Here is a 21066-nt window from a genome sequence, read left to right as displayed (position 1 = left end):
GCAAATCCTATTCTGGATGCAGCTCAGGGCTATTCCACTCAGTTGCTTGGAAATAGCCTACTTGGAAACAGACTGTGCAGTACCTGATAGTGGTTCCCTGGACATGCTTTGTTTCTGGGATGTTGTCCTTGCCAAGCAAATTGCACATGATTTCAAAAAGTACAAGCAAAAATGTAGAAAGATAGGAAGGCCATACTACTGGGAGACAATGGCAACTGTGGTGGTTGGAGCAGCTATACATACACATTATACTCCAGAAACTGGATAGCACAGTTTAAAGGCTGAGCAAGGGTATAAAATGAACAGTAAAGCATAAAGAGCTAAACAGCATTTTGACACATCTTAACAAAATCCAACAGTGATGCAGTCTTTTCTGCGTATCTGTTCAGATCTGGAGATGTGGTGTATATATACAACTATATTTTCTTAAAGTGTAATGCAGGGGTCCTCAAAATATGGCCCACGGGCCAGATACGGCCCCCCAGGGTCCTCACTCCGGCCCCCAGTATTTACAGAACCCCCCGCCGGGGGTTGGAGGGGGAAACCAAGCAGCCGCAGATGACTGCCTGCCACTTCATCAGCACGCCGGCCCCATGTTTAAAAAGTTTGAGGACCCCTGCTGTAATGTCTAATGAACATATAGTAATATGTGAAAAGGCAGCATAAAACTGAATGGCATAGCATGTCTGAATAACAACAACCAAAGATGACCAGACACATAGATACTGAATCTTAACAACAGCAAGAACAAACACCTATACAGAAAACAAGCCTTTAGCTACGCTGTATTTCAACAATTGCTTCTGTCCTGTTATAACGTGGGTTATAAAAATGTTGTATACTCGTGACAGAGAGCAGAACTCTTTGCCGCTGTGCCCATGATTACTTCTGAACCTTGAAGACACTGCCTATGAGTTTGTCAGAGTGGATATAAAAATATCACTTTTATTTATTCCTCCTTTCCTGTCTTTTCAGCTCCAAAGTACCCTTAGGCAAGATTATGATTATCAGGGGAAGTGCAGTCATGGATTCCTTACATAATAACGCTTTTCACTATAATATTTCACTGTAATAATTCAGACAGGACTGTATTTCAGATGAAAATCTAGATTCATCAGATCCTCTTTCTTCTTTTCACTCATGTCCCTCTTATTTAAATATATGAACTTATCCAATATTAAGCCATGTTCTTTAATTCTTTTCTTTAATATCTGAACTTTGAGTCTAAATGTGAATCCACAAATGCACAGATGAACGAAGAAATGCTTTTGCTCCTCGTGTAAATGAAGAGGGCCGTACCAGACTGGAGTGTGCAGAGCCACGTTTGGTAAAAGACTGCAGTGCTGCACCTCCACCACGCAACATGATAGCCTGTTGAAAGGAAGGTCCATCTGAAAACCTCCATTGGATGCACTTTTTAAATCTCTTAGTTCACAGTCCACTCAGGTAACTCAAAGTTGTCTAACAGATATCAGTATGCAATTTCCAGGAGGATGTAAGGAAATGGCTATTACTTGCTCTTGAAATAATTTGGGTAAATTTGTCAAAATGTTGTCTTATTTTGAAGGAAGCTAGTCCCCCATCTCATTAAAAATTACACATTAATAACTATTTCAGTAGTTGATGCAATGAAGGCATAATTGTAATGCTTTTATTTGCTCACTAAATTGGTAAAAATCAGGAATTTGAAACTTACTTCCACAATAAGTACAGATTTCTTCATTATCTTTATCAACTTTAGTAACGACCAGTTTTCATTCATGGCATTAACACCAATCTCCTTACTCTGCTTCATTCATGGCAAGACATAGCAAAAGCTGACAAGCAAATGAAGAAACAATACAAAACCCATTCTCTCGTAAACCAATATTATTTTAGCAATAATACTTCATAATCTTTTCATGTTTCGTATTCTAAAAGCTTCTGATATAATCAGTGAATAAATATACTGTATCCAGAGAAAACAGTTCATTATCTAAGTGAATCCATTAATTTTATTACCTTGTGTACTGTGCATAACAAATTGTGTCTGACTATTTTTAATTGTGCAGTACCTTACACACAAGTACTTTGGAATTGCCACTTAATATGAAGTATACTTTATTAAGTACATTTATCATTTGTTATGGCTCTATGATAGAATAATGTAATATTATCTCCTTGTAGCTTCTGACTCATAAGTATATGTGAAATAGTGACTCACAATATATTTCTTCAACACAACAGTAGCACTTAAAAATTACATCTTTTTTTGTAACAAATTCATTTGTATTCACTTTAATGCTGCCTATCAAAATTCTCAGAGTAGTCATTTCGATGCCCTATTTATTTTATTCTAAACTACAACAGTCAAGTGTCCACTCAAATAGCTAAACTGCTTCACTCATGCATCAACAGTTTTGTTACTCTATTTTAGAAAAGAATTTAGAAAATAAAAACAGATTAGAATATTTTCCTAGAAACACTAGTAAACAGAAAATGTAAGTTGACATCAATTGTAATTATCAGAATTCTTTAAAAACATGGGCAAGGAGAGGCAGAGCACAGCCCATGTTGAAGATGGGTGGTTGGCTAAAGAGTCATTATCACCAAAAGCACGAATGATTTCCCCCATGATGGGAAAAGCCCTTCAAATGGCAATGTCAAGACACACTGCTTACAAAAACAAGAATAGCTATGCTGTGTGAGATGGCAGTTCTTTCTAATGCAAAATATTTTTGCTGACAATGGCTGAAAACATTCACATAAAGCATGAATAGTGCCCTGTATAAATACATTTCTTCAGAATATTTTCCTCTGTAGTAAGAAACAAATACATGAAACCCTAAATAAACCAGTCCAATTCTCCCCAGAATTTGAAACCTATTTTTTACTTTCCCTCCTCCTATCACAGTAAAAATAAAAGCAAGTAAATAAATATAAATGATACAACAATGAAATTTACCACCATTCCAAACTCGCTTTTATAATCTACCAGAGATCTTCCTCTTTTTATGCTCTTCATCTGTTACATTCAGTGACTTGCTTATCAGCAGTGAGAAAACACATCTTATATATAAGCAAAGCAAATAATTTAGTGATAGCATAATTAGAATCTTAAGAGTCTAATAATTATTAGTCCAGATCTGATACACAAAAAGTAAAAAAAAAACAATGCAGTTAAAATTGTCATCACTTGACTTCACAACTGATCTACACCCCAAATGTGTTTGCCTTGAATAGTCTTTTAATTACAGCTTATGCTGCAAATGCTGACAAACATCAATTGTATCACTAACTGGTTTCCCTAAAGAAAGCACCACATAGAATAATAATGGGAGCATCATAATTTGTGATTTGTAAATAATGATAGTTAAAAAGGTTTTTCATTCAAGATAACATAGTACATCTTCTCTCCTCTAGATGTTAAACTATGTGCCTCCCACAAATCCATAAAGGCACATTAGTTCCAGTTCCTTCCCATGTTACGGAAAAGGGTTTGAGCATTAGAAGAGGAAGTTACGTAGGCGTAATCAGTCTGCTCTGTTGAACCTTATTTTCTAGATTCAGCAAAACTTTCCTCTTGTCTTAGTGAATCCAGCAATCAACAACAACAAAATAACAGAGATGAAGAATGCATGTCCCAAATTAATTCCCACAAGTCATACAAAGACTGTAGAAACAAAGCTGAGTTGCTGTTGAAAATATAAAGCTGCCTAAGTTTTTTACGGTTTGAGATGTAGGTTTAAAGTTCAGTTACTTTTTTTTACATAGCTTTTAGTTCAATGTAATCCCATTATTTGCAATTGCATTAGATCATAATGATTTGGAAAAAAAGACAAATAGAAAATATTTCGAAGTATTAGAAGTACAAAGGCTGGATATGGCAGTTAACTTCCTCTATACTCAAAGAATAATTTTGAAGACCTAGCAAGATATTCCATTTGCAAATTCTTTGTTAAAAACATCCTACAGTTCTCCTCAATTAATGTTAATTATTTAATTCTACTCTTTACTGCTCTCACCTGTTGGTAATTACTGCACTATTTAAGCATTCCATACACTGTTCTTAAAAATTCCTTTGCAGCAGTGGAGTAGCGGAAAGTCCCATAAACATTTTAGGCTTCAACTCCAGAACTGTTTTTCTTTTAAAAGGATTTTTTTTTCCCCTAAAACCTTGACAAAAAAAGATTTTCATTCTCACAAGCAACTAACCTGTCATCCTTGCTAGAATATTCTTGCTACCAAGGCAACCACAATATATGGCATGATACAGAGCTCAGAGCAGTTGATAAACAGATAAAGTCATGCTGGCTTAGCTAGTCTGCCCTGTGCTTGCACCCCAACTAGAAAACATGCTTCTTAAAAAAAGGTGTGATTTCTGAGATATTGAAAATATTTACATGCACATCTAGCCACAGTTGAGATCACACCACCTATAAACCATGAATAAGCATGGAATGAAGGAGAAAAAAAAGAGAACCTTGAGTCAAAACCACATGAGAATATTTAAGATAGATTATTATTCTACTTGATACTAAACATGGTAGGTAGTACAGTACCAGAAAAGTAATATATAGCATGCTAGTGAGTTCTGAAAACTGAATTTAGTCACCAGAAAGTACTACGTAATCTAAATAAATTGAACCTGGAATTCTTGAGGTGCAAGTCTACATTTGGTCAAAGGAAGAGTAGGGCATTGCTAAATGTACCCTAGCCAGATTCTGCCCAAAAAACAACCTTGATGTGACGGCACAAAAATTTAAAATGCTGCCTTAAAAGTCCTGTACAACAACTTCTTCCAGGTAGAAAACATGTCCAAGAAACTGGACAGAATTTTTTTATACAATCAGCCATTGAGAACTTCCCAAATCATTTCAAGGAGGGTGCAGATGTTATCAGACTCCCTTCGGTCTAGTACTGAGCCTGTGAAGGGAACCCTTGCATCAATTGTTACAGTAATGCTAGTTAAATATGCCCCACATGTTAAATATGGTCACTTTTAAAATATTACACTTTCATACTTAAGCAAGATAATGATAGGATTCCATCAAGTTTGTTTAACTTGGCCAGTTAGTACCTCAAACTCAAAGCATTTCATTTTCACCAGTTAAATCCTTGGTTCTTCATTATAACAATTTAATATGTGTTCTGAAGCTTGGTGCATTCAACATGTATATTTCTGGCAACCATATCTGTGAGACAGATGTTGGCCCATGTTTAAGATTTTATTGTAAATGTAGACATTCTTTAATATCAAGGACAACAGAATGACAATTATAATTCTATCTACCTTTCTTTGGTTTTCCTTTTTCCCTTAAAAATATCTGAAAGTTCTAAAGAATGACAAAATGGAGTATTTTTTTTTAAAAAAAAATCAATAAGAAAAATGAAAAAAACTTACAAGTAATTTTCTTTTTTGAGTTGTATAAGCTTTGATATTTATTACCTTTGAAAAGCTGAATGCCAAAAATCTCTTTCAACACCTAATAAAATGGTATATTTTCTGTGATAGAGAACATTACAGCAATACATATATTACAAAACACACATTCCACATCATATGTCAGAAAGCACTTTTTTCAAATAGTTCAGAGAAATGCCTTCAGAGTTTTCAAACTCGGTTGAGTTAACGTACCTTCAAAAGCTTAGCATACTCAGAAAATAAGATTACAACTTAAGTCTCTGCACAGAACAGATTGTTAATATACAGTTCATTATTGTGAGCAAGTTCTACACACATTTCTTTTCATGGTACTAAAATGGTGAGATTTTTTTCTCTTTTCTAATTACCAGATTTAACAATCAGAAATAATGAAAGAAATAGAAGGCAATATTATTTTACTGGTCCATTTAGACAGTATTTGCTAATATAATTCTTGTGATAAATATGAACCTGTGCATTTATCAAATCCCTAAGAAGATTATCTAAATCAACTCCCATGTAATTACCATTCACCAGCTGTTCCACCAGGGCCTCGGCTGATCTGCTGGCATCTTGCAGTTTTCTGTACTTCTCAGGCTTTTCTCGCTGGATGGCCTGCAGCATGACAGGAAAGGTGAGTATTTCAACAGAGGGATTTTGAAGAAGAAAGTAATTAATCTCAGAGATGTCTTCTGATTACTCGAGACCATTTAACCTGTCATATTGCCCTGCCAGCCTCCCAATTTGCAATGAATGCAGCAAGTACCACATGCCACCAGGAAGGGAGTCAGCCATAGTCACATACATCAACTGAGAATCAGAACGCAACAGAGCTGACAAATTACACACATCAGTATTTTACAGACAAATACAAGACATACAAATTAAGAGCTATTCAAAACTCAATATAACAGAATGTTTGTTCAACAGAAATTCCTTGTGGAAGAATAGATTTGCTCATTTGTCATAACAGCAAGATTCAAGCATGCTAACCAAATCACCAGGCTTTCATAGCACAAAGTGCTAAATCCTTATATCACTTCCTTGGTTGCTTTACTCCTGTCTTAGCATAAAAAACCCTGTAAAATGCTTACTAAAGTAGAAATTTAACATATATATGAACATATATAGCAGACATCCATATATGAGCTACTCAGAATGAGAGTTAACTGTAGTATTAACAGCTTCTACTTTTGTATTTTATCTAATACACTCAATTCACCTTTCTTCACTCAAAAGTTTCTCACCCAAGTTCAGATTAGCTGGTAATGGCTGGTAAAGGCTAGCTGCTAAAGTTTCAGGATAGAGTAGAAATCTAAGCTTCTGATGTCATTTTGGGTTGGTAGCAATACAGATGGAAAGTAAAACCATTTTGGATCTGACAGCCCCTCAATACTGTCTCATAATTAACAACATGATGTCACTTCATTGATTTAGTTCTATAATTTTGGGTAATTTACAAACTTTAAATCAGAAACCTAAAGACACAGCATGAGGTCAACAGGTAAGTTTGATGCTAAAAATAAAACTGACTATAAACTTCCCAGAGATCCTGACCAGCACAGTCTTCCACAAAACAAAGTCCCTTACTTTACTGCAGGAGATACACACATACAAAAGGAGATGCCACCACAAATCCTACATGACACGTATGGAAAGATAACACACAACCCTGACTACAGCTTCTCAGCCTGGCTGACTCTGCCAGGCTTCCTGATCACCTTGTTTATATCCACAGAAAAGGTATATTCTGTGTTGTTTGACTCTTCAGGGGAAAAGGTTTCTTACAAATGAAAACAAACCTCAAGCAGGTGTGTAACAATGCATTGGGTAGAAGAACCTTATACACTTATATTTGAAAATGTTATTTTCCAAATAGATTGCTATGCCTAAGAGGAAATAATATAAACACCTTTGAATAAACTCTCTTAAAATAACTTTTAAAGTGTGATGCTTAAAACATCTTCAGTTTAATGAGGAGCTCCCTGAAGACTTTCCTGTACTACCTTCTAACACTCAGAGCTTTACAGAGAGATTTTCCGTTCAATTCATACATTTCTACAGTGTCCTTATAACTGCCATTCATTTGTGCATATAGAAACAATTAAACACAAGGCTTTTTAACATTATGCCAATGCATCTATCAAACACTTTCAAGAATATGATTCTGTATAAATAAAACATATAAGGAAAGGATATTTAAGAAAGAAATAAGGATGGAAATACTTTGCCTTTTATAAACATATCCTTAATATATACCTAAATTATCACTGAAAGATTATGAAGTTTAATCCCAATGAGTTAAAAATAACATACTGATTTTTAATAGTTTATGTATGTATGTTTCAAAATATATTCTTCTACCATTCCACTGTACAATTTAAATATTTTCAAAGCACAACAACAAAAGCACCTATTAATTCTCTAAAATTTCTTACAGATTCTTAATTAATACTACTCTGTCTATATTGGCAGGTATAATTAGCATGAGTCTAACTAAAGAGAACTCAAAGGAACTATTAAAACACTAAAATATACTGTAATAATTTTATTTAATCTGTAATGCCAGATAAGTAATTATCATGAGTGCAACTGTAGAAAGCACAAGCAAATCATAAAACCCCCACAACTAAAATATACTAAAAGTTAGCTTTTTGAAACAAAAATGATATGACATTGAAGCCTGTGGCAGTGAACCCTCCCCTGTCCAGTAATATGCTACGTGTGCAGAAAAATATGGAGAAATATACACCTCTCTCCTGAAACATTACTTTCCAGGTCCTGATAGAAAATACAAGCACTACATATGAAGCCCTTAAAGAAGAGAAAATTTGGTACATATCAAAGTTTCTGGCAGTTACTTTTCTCCATTCATTTTTATGTAATTGGCATGAATTATAAAAATGAAGGACTGACACTGGCGACAGGAAGACACACACACTCAAAACACAATGTTAGCCAAAGGAGAAAAGACTGTCCTCTTCTTCCTCATACAAAGACAAATTATTTGACCTGGGGAGAAAGGAGGAAAGTCACCCTAACTACTTACAGCAGTCATCACATAGTCCTACCATCACTCTGTACACAGTGCCATCACTTGATGAACCTGTAAACTGCGTCTTGGATTTTTAAGCCACTCAGAAGGATTTCTATAAGCATATGTGAAGTGCCCTGAAACAAAGGAAGTAGGAGCCCTCAAAACACTTCTCATTTATCTCTTTGGCTCTGTTTCACTACTTTTTTCCTTTACTGAAGGGGACCATACTCAATTCAGGTTCATTCATGACACAAGTAGGCTGGGATAAGTTTGAAGGTGTTTGTGAAGTTCTGAAACTCTTAGATTGTGTACATTGTAATCAACAGGCGTTTTTTGATGAAAAGTTTATGGTTGTGGCAAAGTAATTTCAAAATATTTCCAAATATATAACCTTCCCCTTTTTTACTCTTTTTAATTTCTGTAAAAGAAAAAAATACACCTATATGAGAAAAAAACAACAACTTACTTTTACAGGCTTTCATCCAATCAGAGATTAATTCTCTTTTGGACTATTTTATAACTAGTAATGCAAATGTATAATAGCTTAGTTTTAACTGATTGAATAACACTAAAAATTCCTCCTTAGCTAAATGTCAAATGAAGGTGAAGAGGCTATTTTCACGATGCTAAACCTTTTATTTGACCCTGAGATTTTAGCTGGCAGCTAGTGACTTCATAACCTAGAAAACGCTGGTGGGCTGCGGAATTCAATCCAACATGCTACTTCGAGGGCTCTATGGAAGGCTGCACAGTCGCCGTACGCCCCGACCTCCTGTGCCTCTGACCAAGGACCTTCAAGGGCAGGAGAAGGCAACATTATCATTGCTGGCTCTGACAGTGATTCAGCTTTCAAATATCCAGGCCCAACAAAGCACATCTGAAAAAGGTCACTAAACCAAAACGAACAAATAAGAATGGAGCTCTTGAGAATGCCAAGAGAACAAATTTAATTGTCTAGGATATCTGACATTTTCCCTTACATCTGTTCCTTATTTGTTTACCTTTGATTCTGAATTTCTCGGTGCTTCTTCTTGGCTAACCAAAACTGCCTTCAAGGAGTTTTCTTCCCAGTTGATTGATGTATGCTCTAAAATCTGACTTATTTTTAAGCAGGATTTTCTATTTAGCAAGTTTTATTTTTTTGAACCTGAACCTTCATCTATTTGAACTTGCAATATTGAAAGCTCATTATGGCTTAAGAAAAAGAAAGAATGCCCGAGTCATTGTTAGTTGTTTTTTTAGCAATATATACATACTAACTGGAAAATGTTAACAGTGTATTGCAGAGTAACAACGTTTATGGCATTAAGGTTTGGATGTCTGCATTATTTAGGAGTATCTTGATTGTTTCACAATGAAACTCCCATAGTTACGGCATCCAGTTGGTCTGGCCAGGTAGGGAAAATATGCTTCTTTCATAGCAGAGAAGGGATATAAATTTTTTTTGGTTCTTCCCAGACATAGGAATGGACATTTTTTTCATGTCTAATATATTCAGTGTATGTAATACATCTTCCAAAGGCTAAATTTCTGCCAGTATCTGAAGAGCAGCTGGCTTAGCAAACACATTTAATACAGGCTGCTTTTGGCTACATCTCCCCCAGGCCTCCCCTGAGCTGGGATGGGAGCAGGCTTTTGCACTTGATGAATCCTCAATAATGGCAAAAGAACTTTCCATGTGGCTGTCGTTTCTGAAGTCTGCATCCCTTCATCATATAGCAGATGCACCTCCACCATATCATATGGAAGTGACACCCAATCCAAGAAAAATTATGAGTAGAAGCAAGCTGCCACAGCAAAGAAAAAGAACCCAACAACATTCAGCTAGTAAACTGTCCTCAAAAGAACAGCAGGAAATAAAAAAAAAAAGTCATTAAGAAAAGGCCCTAGGACTCAGCACCTACTGTGGTTGAAAATAAATGGTAGGTCTGACATCAGCCAAGCACAGGTGTTCTGTGCTACACCAATACATAGATTGTCTTCAAGGGAGAAAACTAAGTGATTGCCTGTAAGGGCAAGATGAATACTTGGTTATGACTACATACATCATTACAATACAATTATTTTCAATTATCACCAATGTATGTTTTCCTTTTTGGCACTTTTTTTTTTTTTAAAGATCTCCTATTACTTTACTAGAACTTATAATATATTAAACCCCACACTATTTTATTTTCCATTTTTCTGAGGCTCGTATTGAGGGAATTAGAAGCAAGAAGTGTTAAGCAACAATGAAACTTCTCAAACCAATGAACTGGACAGTACTTCCTTCTTTGGCTACTAGTTTTATGGACAAACAGAGAACAGACCAGCAAAAGTGAGGCCTGGACAAGCTTTAAAACCTGGCATTCTAAGAACTTGAGGGGTTTTTGCTTTTTTGAAATGCATGTACAGAGACTTCCATTAACTGAAAACTGGTCAACACAGAATCCATGCAGTGCTTGTCAAGTGCCATCTTTCAGAGTTCATTCAAATTAATAGATGTAATCAGAATGTTTTCTGCCTTAAAACATCTAGAAACGTCTACACATAACTTGATTTTCTCCATAAAATATTCATTTTAAAAGGAGTGATACTCTATGAAATCAAAACTAGTCTTGGTCTTTAAGAATAGTTTCAATGTTAATGAAGCATACATGTTCATTGCTCTTATATCTATTCAGAGTTTACTGGTTTGTCTCAGACCCCTCTTACTACAATGCAGATCCTTTTCCTGCACTACTTTTCAGTAAAGAACCTGGAAATTGTTTTCTTAACCATCCAGTTACTCAATTTTCAAGGAGGTCAAAGAAACACCTGAAATATCTCTCACTATCTGCAGTGTCTAGAATTCAAACTTTAAATGCCCATGCACTGGTCAAATTCCACACCTCTTTTCCCTCACTTGCTCTTTCTCCCATATTATTATATGTTTCCACCAACTTAAATTAAACCTGAACAAATGTGGTAGGTAGTGACATCCCAGCCCCAACGTTCTTTCCTCAGCATCAGCAAAGGCAAGACAAGATATACTGGGAACTCCAGCTGGGCCCAAAGGAGGGTCTGTGGTTCACCTACCTTCTCCCCTTTACTTGTAGTGATCATGTCCTCAGAAGCAAAGAAAGGAAAGAAGGAAAGTGAACCATGGCCCCTATATCCTTTAAAGAAAGTCTTTGAAATTGACAAAATGGGGTGGAACATCATATTGGTTAGGGAAATCTGACAGTGCAGGTATCCAGTGTAATGTGTAGGTCAAGATGAGCTGAATTGCCATCCCTGAAATTGTTGTGTTCCTCAAAATGGGAACACATGAAGGGGAGACGAGCATTTTTTTCTCCCCTTTATTTCATTTTTAATTTCACCTGCCATGAATATTGAAGCATTCAAAAACTTAACTGTACAACTATTTATGTACTAGATGCATCCCATTAGCTCATTATGGAAGCATTTGAATTTATCAGTTCTTCTCCATATATTTGATCCATTTTGCATACATTTTTGTATATATACTTTAGTATATTTCACATAACATGAAGAGGTGCCAGGAACTAAATTTAGGATATTACATTCTCATGGATACTTAATAGCAGTAATATTATGACAACACTAATAATTAAATTAAAATTATTGGAAAAAAAAGTATGATTTAATATGACATTTTAAAATGTGCATTTACAGTCACAAAATTAAGTGTTCCTCAGTCTTATCATAGCTAATTTATGATGGACAAACAGACAGGGAGAAAAAACAGCAGCAGAACTTCAATGCAATAACTTCGTTCCACCTGTTTGTGTTCTATGAGTAAGTATCACCATATATCTTAATGAAGTTCCATGATAAACTAAAAGAAATGATTATAAAAAGAACTCCCCTTTCTCTTACTCAGAGAGGACAGGCATTTTTGCATGTATCTACAAAAACTAAATATGAAGAAAATTTAGAATACTTTAGGTGTCAAGGGCTAAAATCAGAGTTTGTAAAACATATACACAAACACAGTTACTGCTTAAGCAGTGCAGAATGATTCATTGTGCCAAAATTAGAAAAGAATAATTTTGGTTGAGACATGGTACTACAACAGAGTAACAAAAACCAAAACAACAACAAAAAAAAACCCAAAACAAAGAAAAAAAAAACACCAAAAAAAAAGTGGAAACTGGTGATTTTTATGTATAATTTACAGTGCTGTAAAAATATTTAGATACAGATTTCCTTTAGCATACACTAAAAGATGACACTTTTCACATCCATTTATGCATGTGTAATGTCAATTTAAGTTGTTGGTATGGAATGATGATGCATATTTAAGTAATATATAGGCTTTGATTTAACTTTATCCAAAGACTTTCATAAATCTAGAATACCTTAATTAAATATGAGTATGCATGAATAAAAAAAGATCTCTGAATTCAGACAGCCTGTGTAGCAATTTTGGTGCCAAAATCTAAAAGTCACAGAGAGAGTGAGCACTTCTAAATTTCTCTTGGACATAGGGACAATCAATACTTGTCAGAATACTTTTCAACTCATTTAAACATGGACTTTGAAAGCACATTGACAAGCTAATGCAAACTAACAGACATATATACAAGTACTTTCTCCTACATTGACTCTTTCTCTGAGATCTGAGAGATTGCCTTCTTTTCGATATATTGCAAACTCGGGACTCTGAAGCACTGCTTCTGAGCGGGTCATCCAGCTATGGAGCTCTGTTGTATCTGAGTCAAACCTAAGAGACAGAGAAGTACAATAAGACATTCCATTGCCACACAGTTTCTGAAAACAGGATTGATATTAAATATGTTTAACTGATTGTTTAAACAAGTGAATAAGCAGCAATTTCTCTCAGCAGAAGACAATTTTACTCCCCCCCCCCCCCCCCCCCCCCCCTTTCATTGGATAGTTAGTAAAACTATGAATTCTAAAATTAGGAAACAGAAATACTTTTTCATTTTTAAGACCCTGATTTGACATCTGAACAGATGCAACCATTTTCACTATAAGGCTTCTAATTTTACAAGCTGATGTTTTTGGAAGACGTGAAACAAGTGGGTCTTAGTGAAGAGTGTACCACAGATCCTGCTGGGTCAGCTGAGGATGTAAGGTCTATCTGGCTGGCCAAATGCAGGCTTCATACCTGCAAGATTTCTGTTCCAGCTTGTGCTGGCTATATTACGAAGGATATTCAAGCAGGAAACCTGACCATTAGCAAAGAGTCTTTTCCAACTGACTCAAATTTGATGTAGAATGCAAACTACTATTCAACAGTAAATTATAAATTCCCTACAGCTAAAACTTTTAAAACTGCAGATTAAGATCCCCAACTCTCTGTATCTACTTTTTAACTAGTACAATCCTTTTTATTACAGTCTGGAACCTTTCATCAACTCCTTTAAAACCGAGTGGAATTTGTTACCTATTAAAAAGGTAGCAGCTCAAAATGAGGGTTATTGTAAGCAGATGTTTAAATTACTGATGTGTAGAAAAATCAAACTATGATTCAGAATCTACTGTAGCTTCTAAAACAAGAGGCTTAAGACAATGTTTTTATCGTTGTGCCACATGGTATGCTTGATTGCATTTCTTTATTGCACTGTATGTTCTAATATTTCTATCTAGTTTGTAACAGATTTTCCTTTTGCAGCTGTAAAATGAAAGCAATAGAACAGAAAGACCTAGAAAAAATAATTAGCTGTGTCCTACAGTTTGCTTTGTAAATATAGGTTGTACCATTTACATACAATTGAAAATCTACTAAAAACAAGAACTTAAATGACAATTACATTTTTGAAGGAATTAATTCTTTTATAAAAATATACTCCATATAAACAAGAACTACAATGCAAGGATTTAAGTGCTACAGAAATCCACATATACAGAAATGAAAACTGAATACAAAAAAGAGTTCCATGTTTGATCTGGTATTTACGCCTCCCTTATTTTCCTTCTCCACTGTGACCTTTGTTACTCCGTTTAACGACACAGTGTGAAAGACTGAGTGATAAATAATGAAAGCAGAGGAAAGAAGAACCACACACTACCTCAATCCCAGCTCAGTACTCTGTATTCAAATCGTAGACTTTTAGGAATCATTTTGATAAAGCATTTCCTAATAATACTATTTGAACACTCATTAAAGAAGAAAAATATGATTGTGGAGTAATGAAATGTGCAGAAGTCTTAATTTTATAAAGAATCACACGTTCAGAGGCAGAAGACAAAAGAAAATTCCCAGATGGTTCAGGGAATCTCTGTGCTGCTACCAGATCCTAATCCCTGAAATTAAACTTCACTGCCAGTTAAGAGCTTCCTACTTCAGCTTCATTTCTGATCCTATGTGACACTAAATAAACTGTAATTCTTGAATTCTTATATTATTCTCTGTTCTGCATATAACTATATTTAATGACCACAGAACATCAGACATCTGATAACAACAAAGACTAGTTTACCAGTCCCTCAGTACTAAAATTCCTTGGCTGCAGGTAAAATTGTATTACTTCTGGTGTTCACTGCATTGCCAAGCTGCAGGTAAGTAGGACCAGTGAGACCAACTTTCTGAAGAATAGCCTAATACTGGCCTGGTGTAGGATGGAAATTGGCAGAGCGAAATGTTTACTAGTGATCGTTTCTTAATTTCTTAAACAAAAGTACTTAGCTGTTGGCTCTGCAACATCCTCGGTGGAAGAGGAATGGGAGAATTTGGAACAGTTTTGATAGTATAACAAAATAATCTGGAACACATCCTATGGCCCAGAGATTCATCAGGCCACAGATCTTTAAAGTCCCTTTGTACCCAAGCCATCCCATGATATGGTATGATTCTATGATATGACAGATCTCAGATAACAGATTGCTCTGTCACTTGCAGTTTTGGCTGGAGATAAATTTAAGTCCACGAACAAAGCCTTCTGCCCAAAAAGGGCTATAAAGATGGGGCAGAAAAGGAGCAAAGGACAGGAAACATTTTTAAGTAGCTTTTTGCAGAATATAAATATCCTGAATGTAAAGACATTTTTCAATTACCTTGGAAGAAAAATATTCTCTCTTATGTTCAGCTTGTATAAAACCAGGAAATACAGGTAGAATACAGCACTTAATCATTCCACTGTGATGATTGGACATTTTCTTTCTGAGCACAGCTGCAGTTACAAACTATATTAACTCTAGATTGACATCAAAGGATCAATGCAGTCTTTAAATCTACTAAGTACAACAATACTTGTAAAAAGTAATGCTATATTACCTTTCTGACCCAATAAAGTTGAGTGCATGTAGAATTTGTCAAAATAAATCCGTGAAAAAAAACCTAAAAATAAATCACTTGAGACAATTACTCTAAAGATTTACCTTAATTTAACATGCATGTTAGCTTGCTCCCCACCTAAAAATTCCATCTGCAGCAGAAGATTTATTCTTTATGCAGCACTCATGGTTTAATTTTCCATTTAGTCTTTCATTCTGGTATTCCACAAGAGAGTTACTGCTTTTTACTGCTCTCACTGCCCTCTGTCTCCAGCCCAGCATACATCAGCTGAGTTCAAATACAGTCTCTTGTTACTCCAGAGCATGTTTAAAAAACATCTTCACATTTGTAATCCATGTCATTCAAATTTTCATGGAACTCCCCCACAAATCGATTTTCCGGATCATACTAAGCCATATGCCCATTTCATATTCCCATTGAAAATTCTCTTGCTGTTATCACCACATGTACTTGCTAAAAAGTGATTCCTTGTTGTAGCTTTCCCTTCATATTCTGTGTTAAATACACAGCAAACTTCACCTTGATGCATTACACAATTTAGTTGCATTTTTGGTTTTTTCTTCTGTGTATGGAATTTCTAACCCGAATACCCAGCAAGGTATGACACTCAAGTCCTTCTCTAAGCCCCACATCTCATAAAATTTCTGGAAGCTACTAACAGCAAGTTAAATTTTGATATTTCAGAATAAAAATAAATTCTATTTTAATTAGCAATCAAAGGGCTGACTGACTATAAATCTTCTATCTACACAATATACCTTATAAAGGGCTATTGCGTTTCTTACAGATGTCATCTGGCAAAAGAAAATTTTAAACTCATAATGTTGCTTTTTCTTTCACACTGACATGGTAAGATGATGACAGTGAAGTAATGTGCATGCACTGACCTTCCACATATTTACACAAACTACTTCAATGTTGTAAAAGTTCACGTAGCAACACAAGCTGTCAAGTACCCAGCTGTCATGTGGCCATCACAGGGTATGGTCTATGTTCTAAAGTAAATGTATTTCATCTTGAAACTGCTAGTGTGTTACTGCTACCACAACTAGACAGTAGTTTCAATGGTTCATCCTTTCAACAGATAAAAATTGCCTCACAATTTCCTTTGCTCTTTTGTTTTTGCCATCCCTCCCCAAATTAAACTACACTAGCCATGTCACCTCTATGTATCTTTGGCATGGGTATAAGACCATTTGCCTACATATTGAGCTGGCAGGGAATATACAACTCTGAACCAAGAGCCACATTACTGAATTACTGCATTTCCATGACTGGACTGAAATGCCTAGCTCACCGGCAGCCTTCCTCAGCTTGTAGCTCCTCATTGCCTAGACATGTTAGAGAACAACTTCACAGTATATGATGCTCATTGAAAGACTTACTCTGTAATGAACTAATTGCCTGATGCCTGTCTTCCTCCTCTGTATTTGTAGGTGATGAGCCATCAGTTGATAAATAGCCTTGTTCTTATCTCTTAATTCAACAGCTTGAATTCTGGACCTCCCTCTACATTTGTGACGCTACTTAATTTAACCTCATCAACATTATGACCAGCACCTTTCTGTAGTGCACACCAAGGTGTCAAAGAAAATACTAGATCAATCCGAAGCACAAATCACTAACAAACACTTCACTAACATCATCTTATCAGTCTCATAGTTCTTATTTAGCCAACTATCCATCTTACCACTGGTAACGTATGGTTGTAAACCATACTTTTCCCCAGCTTGAGCAGTAATTCCTGAATTGTAACATGGAATGCTTTGTAGAAATTCTGACAGATCCACCTCATTTCTCATATGTAAGCAAATCATGGCTAAGGCAAATGAAAATCTAGAGGTTGTTGTAGAGTGTGTTCATTACCATCTTTTGCCTTCAGCAAACACACAGTGGCTAGAGATGCAAAGTAGTTTTAAATCCAGTCATCATGCCTTCCAGCGAGTGCCAAATGGTACCACTCCTATAATACAGGAAGTAATTTCGGAGACTAAATATGAAGAATATATATTCTCATTGTATTTGTCACTAGGCCATTTTTCACCTCACAAACAGGGTAAAGGGTTAAAAACCACAGAGCCCTAAGAAGTTATGAAGTGTCCATGTTTACAGACCTTAACATACCCATACTTCTTATAGTCTAAATTAAAATGCTTAAAAATTATTTCTCCTGTAAACAACAGAAAACTATCCTGCTGTGTCTCAGTCACCTTTTCCTTTCCTCTGGCACTGGCTACACAGATACAACACTGAAATCCAGGACAACCAGGAAAATTGAAGACATGGCTTTACTCTTTTTTGATTTTCTAAGTAATGTTAGATAATACAAGAGAAAAAGATCAATTAAGGGTCAAACAGCTCAACAGAATTACTTTAAAACTGCTAAACAATCAACATTTATTTCTAATAGATTTATTTGGACAGTAATGGGATATTTGAAAAATTAGCTATCAAAACCTCTTGGAATAATCCATTATATTTTTTTTCTTCGATATATTTTCCTACATCAATCTAATTTTTTCTAAGTAATGACACATTTGAATTCCTAGTATAATATTTTTCAAAGAAATAAAGACTACTCTTTTAAAACCATTGTGAACATTTGTTAAATGAAAAAAACACTAGATGGAGCAACTATTCTATTTTAACATGGCTTTTTCTTCAAGGGGCACAACATCTCTTTCAAATCTGTGGATTAACATTATATCTTTTATAATGTTATGGAAAACAGACTTTCTTTGGAAATATTATGAAGCACGTATGAATTTACTTACTAAATGACACAGAAAGGTATCTTTGGACATTATTCAAGAACATTAATGTTACAAATATGTTTAAAGTAAGTGTTAAGTCTCTCTAACCTGTTTGCTATTTAAAAACTTACTGCAAACTGAGTAATCTTCACATTTTTCTATGCTATAGAACTGACCTGTTTTTCCCATAATATGTAAATAACACGAAAATGAAAATGTTACCTTGCAACCCTTTCTCCCATTTACAGATTTTTTCATCCCAAAACTTCAGCTGTGTTACATTTATCTTTAGCCCTAATGGCTAATGCATATCTTCAAGACCTTTATTATACAGCTCCAAGTATTTTTCCCTTCTCAGTTTCAAATTAATTCCTTTTGGAAAAGGAGCTTTCCACAACCAGTAACAGAACTTAGCACATGTCTGAATTATTCTGAAATTTTTAAGCATTACTTTTGAGGTAGTTTTAGATTCTTTTGCAGGAAGTGGAAGGAAAAGAGAAAAAAAAAATCATCTGCTTCTTATCTCTGTTTTCCACCACTTATGCTAAAAAGTTGCTTTAGGAGGCAAGAAAAAAATCAACAGCTTCTTTCCTGTGTATTTACACCACAGTGAACTGAGTCAATGGAAATGTGACATTCAGTCCTGTGTATGCCATAGGTCTACAAGTGAAAATGCTTCTCCTCAATTTCTTCAGAGACTCTCATACTTCTAATCCTAAAGCATTTGGAAATAGAAAAATATTAAATATTCCAGAAAGCTTGAGCTTCAGTTTTAGCCATACATTGTTTCTCCTCAGCTAAGTAGCTGAAGACCATAATCTTATACAGTCCACTAATGCAATATTCAGACTAACCAAACTACTCTTTCTTCCCCCTTGAAACTAAGTCCTAGCAATTCATATTGCAGGTACAGTGCATCTTTAAGACATCCTCTAGGCTTTCTAAAACATCTGGATAACTAGAAAAAAAAAATGGAGCGCTAATGTCTCCAAACATGTGACAATGGAGCCTGACGTATTTATTGCAGACATACTTTTCCAGCAAGAACACTGACTACAGCTGGAGAACAGGTAAAAGAAGCTGGAAAAAAATGGTAACATCATTTCACCACCTCAAAAAGCCCCAGCCCCCAATGTGCTTTTCCCCCCCCAGTTTCCAAAATACCAGGGAACAGCATGCAGTGTCTCGTACCCTGACTGCAGAAAGCAGCCAACACAATCTGTTTATGCACCTTCAGAAGCTTCTAGCAAGCTTTCAATAATTGCTGGGCTTTTTTAATCAAACAAAACTTAATCAGTACAGATTCATCATCTCTTATTCATTAAGTGCTCAGGGAAAATTTTGAATATAAACACATGCACATACAATATAGAATGATGTAGGAGAGGTAGGTTAGAACCCCAATTCTCTCAGTTTATTTTGAAACCCAAAAGCTATGCAATACTATGGATTTGTTTGTCCTTGGGTGTAGGTACAACCAAATATACAGAAAAAGACCCGAACAATCTTTCAGTCAGCAATGAATCCAGAAATTAACTGACTTACTGTCTGGATATATAACCATGAGGTTCTCCCAGACACTGAAGAAAAAGGTGTCTAGTCACCAATGCCAATCAACATTTTAGCTCAGCACCCAAATCTTAAGATGAGTTTTCTTCTCCCATTGTTATGCTTATGTTCAGTATAAATTTATTGTGCCGAAGAAAGACAACAACATAGTGTCAAATGTATTAGTTTCCACAACTGCATTTTTATGTTTTAATAAAAGCAGGCACAATAACCATTATTGTAAGCTGAAACTCCTTCCCAGAAGTTTCCTCTCAAAGTGTTTCTCTGAAGCTATTTATTGACTGGTCCTCCCACTCTGGAACACTCACTTGGACTTTCTAGAGAGGAAAGGGACATAATAAGCCTTTTTTGGCTGTTCAGTTAGAAATGCAAAAAAAATTATCTAAATGGAAGAAAGTTGCCTTCAGATAATATAGCCATCATTCATCCTGATGCACTGCTGTGGACATTTCTAACATCACTTTGCACGTTACTATACTGTAGGTCCATTCACAGGTGTTCAGTGAACAGTCATAATGAACTAGTTCTCATATGATGGTATGAGTGTACTGTCAAACCAATATAGTAACTCCTGTACACAAAGCAATATTCCAGCCAGTTAGATCATATTAAAGTGTATTAAACAAATTACTCCCTTCTTCCTACTAGAATTAACCTTTCTTTCTTAAATAATAATCAACCTGTGCAGCAATGAAAAGGACTCTGATTTTAAGTATATATAAGAAACCACAACTTATTCAGTCATCTAAAGTAATCCTAGACAACAACTGAGAACACCAGATTGATCTAAGCTTCATTTCTTGACTCTTATCCAAAAGTTAGGCAGAATTTATATGATGAATGATTATCTTTTAGATAGCCTAAAACATAAATTAAACCCCCTAGAAATCTAGTATGTAACAGTAAAAAACATTAACACTGTAAATTTGGTAGCATATCTGCCAATAATATAGCTGGCAAGCATAGTGTCAAATTTGATAATATATCCCATTTTATCTACTAAATTTATATATAACCTTGCTAGTTGCAATGCATTAGACTGATAACAGCTAAAATA

General features: G+C 35.3%; 1 protein-coding gene across 9 annotated transcripts in view; it reads right to left on the bottom strand.

Annotated features, from left to right (window-relative positions):
- The window catches only part of DMD (dystrophin), a 1096913-nt gene that overhangs the window by 729427 nt on the left and 346420 nt on the right, over positions 1–21066 (bottom strand). For all 9 annotated transcript variants that reach the window (XM_040582467.1, XM_040582466.1, XM_040582468.1 and 6 more), the window contains 2 exons: positions 13026–13149; positions 5932–6019 (listed from right to left, as the gene is read on the bottom strand). In XM_040582467.1, coding sequence (XP_040438401.1) covers positions 5932–6019; positions 13026–13149 — 212 coding nt within the window. The remainder of the gene's footprint in view (positions 1–5931; positions 6020–13025; positions 13150–21066) is intronic.

This window comes from Falco naumanni, chromosome 2 (genome assembly GCF_017639655.2).
Source record: "Falco naumanni isolate bFalNau1 chromosome 2, bFalNau1.pat, whole genome shotgun sequence".
NCBI classification, from domain to species: Eukaryota; Metazoa; Chordata; class Aves; order Falconiformes; family Falconidae; genus Falco; species Falco naumanni.
This window is presented reverse-complemented; position numbering and strand designations above follow the sequence as displayed.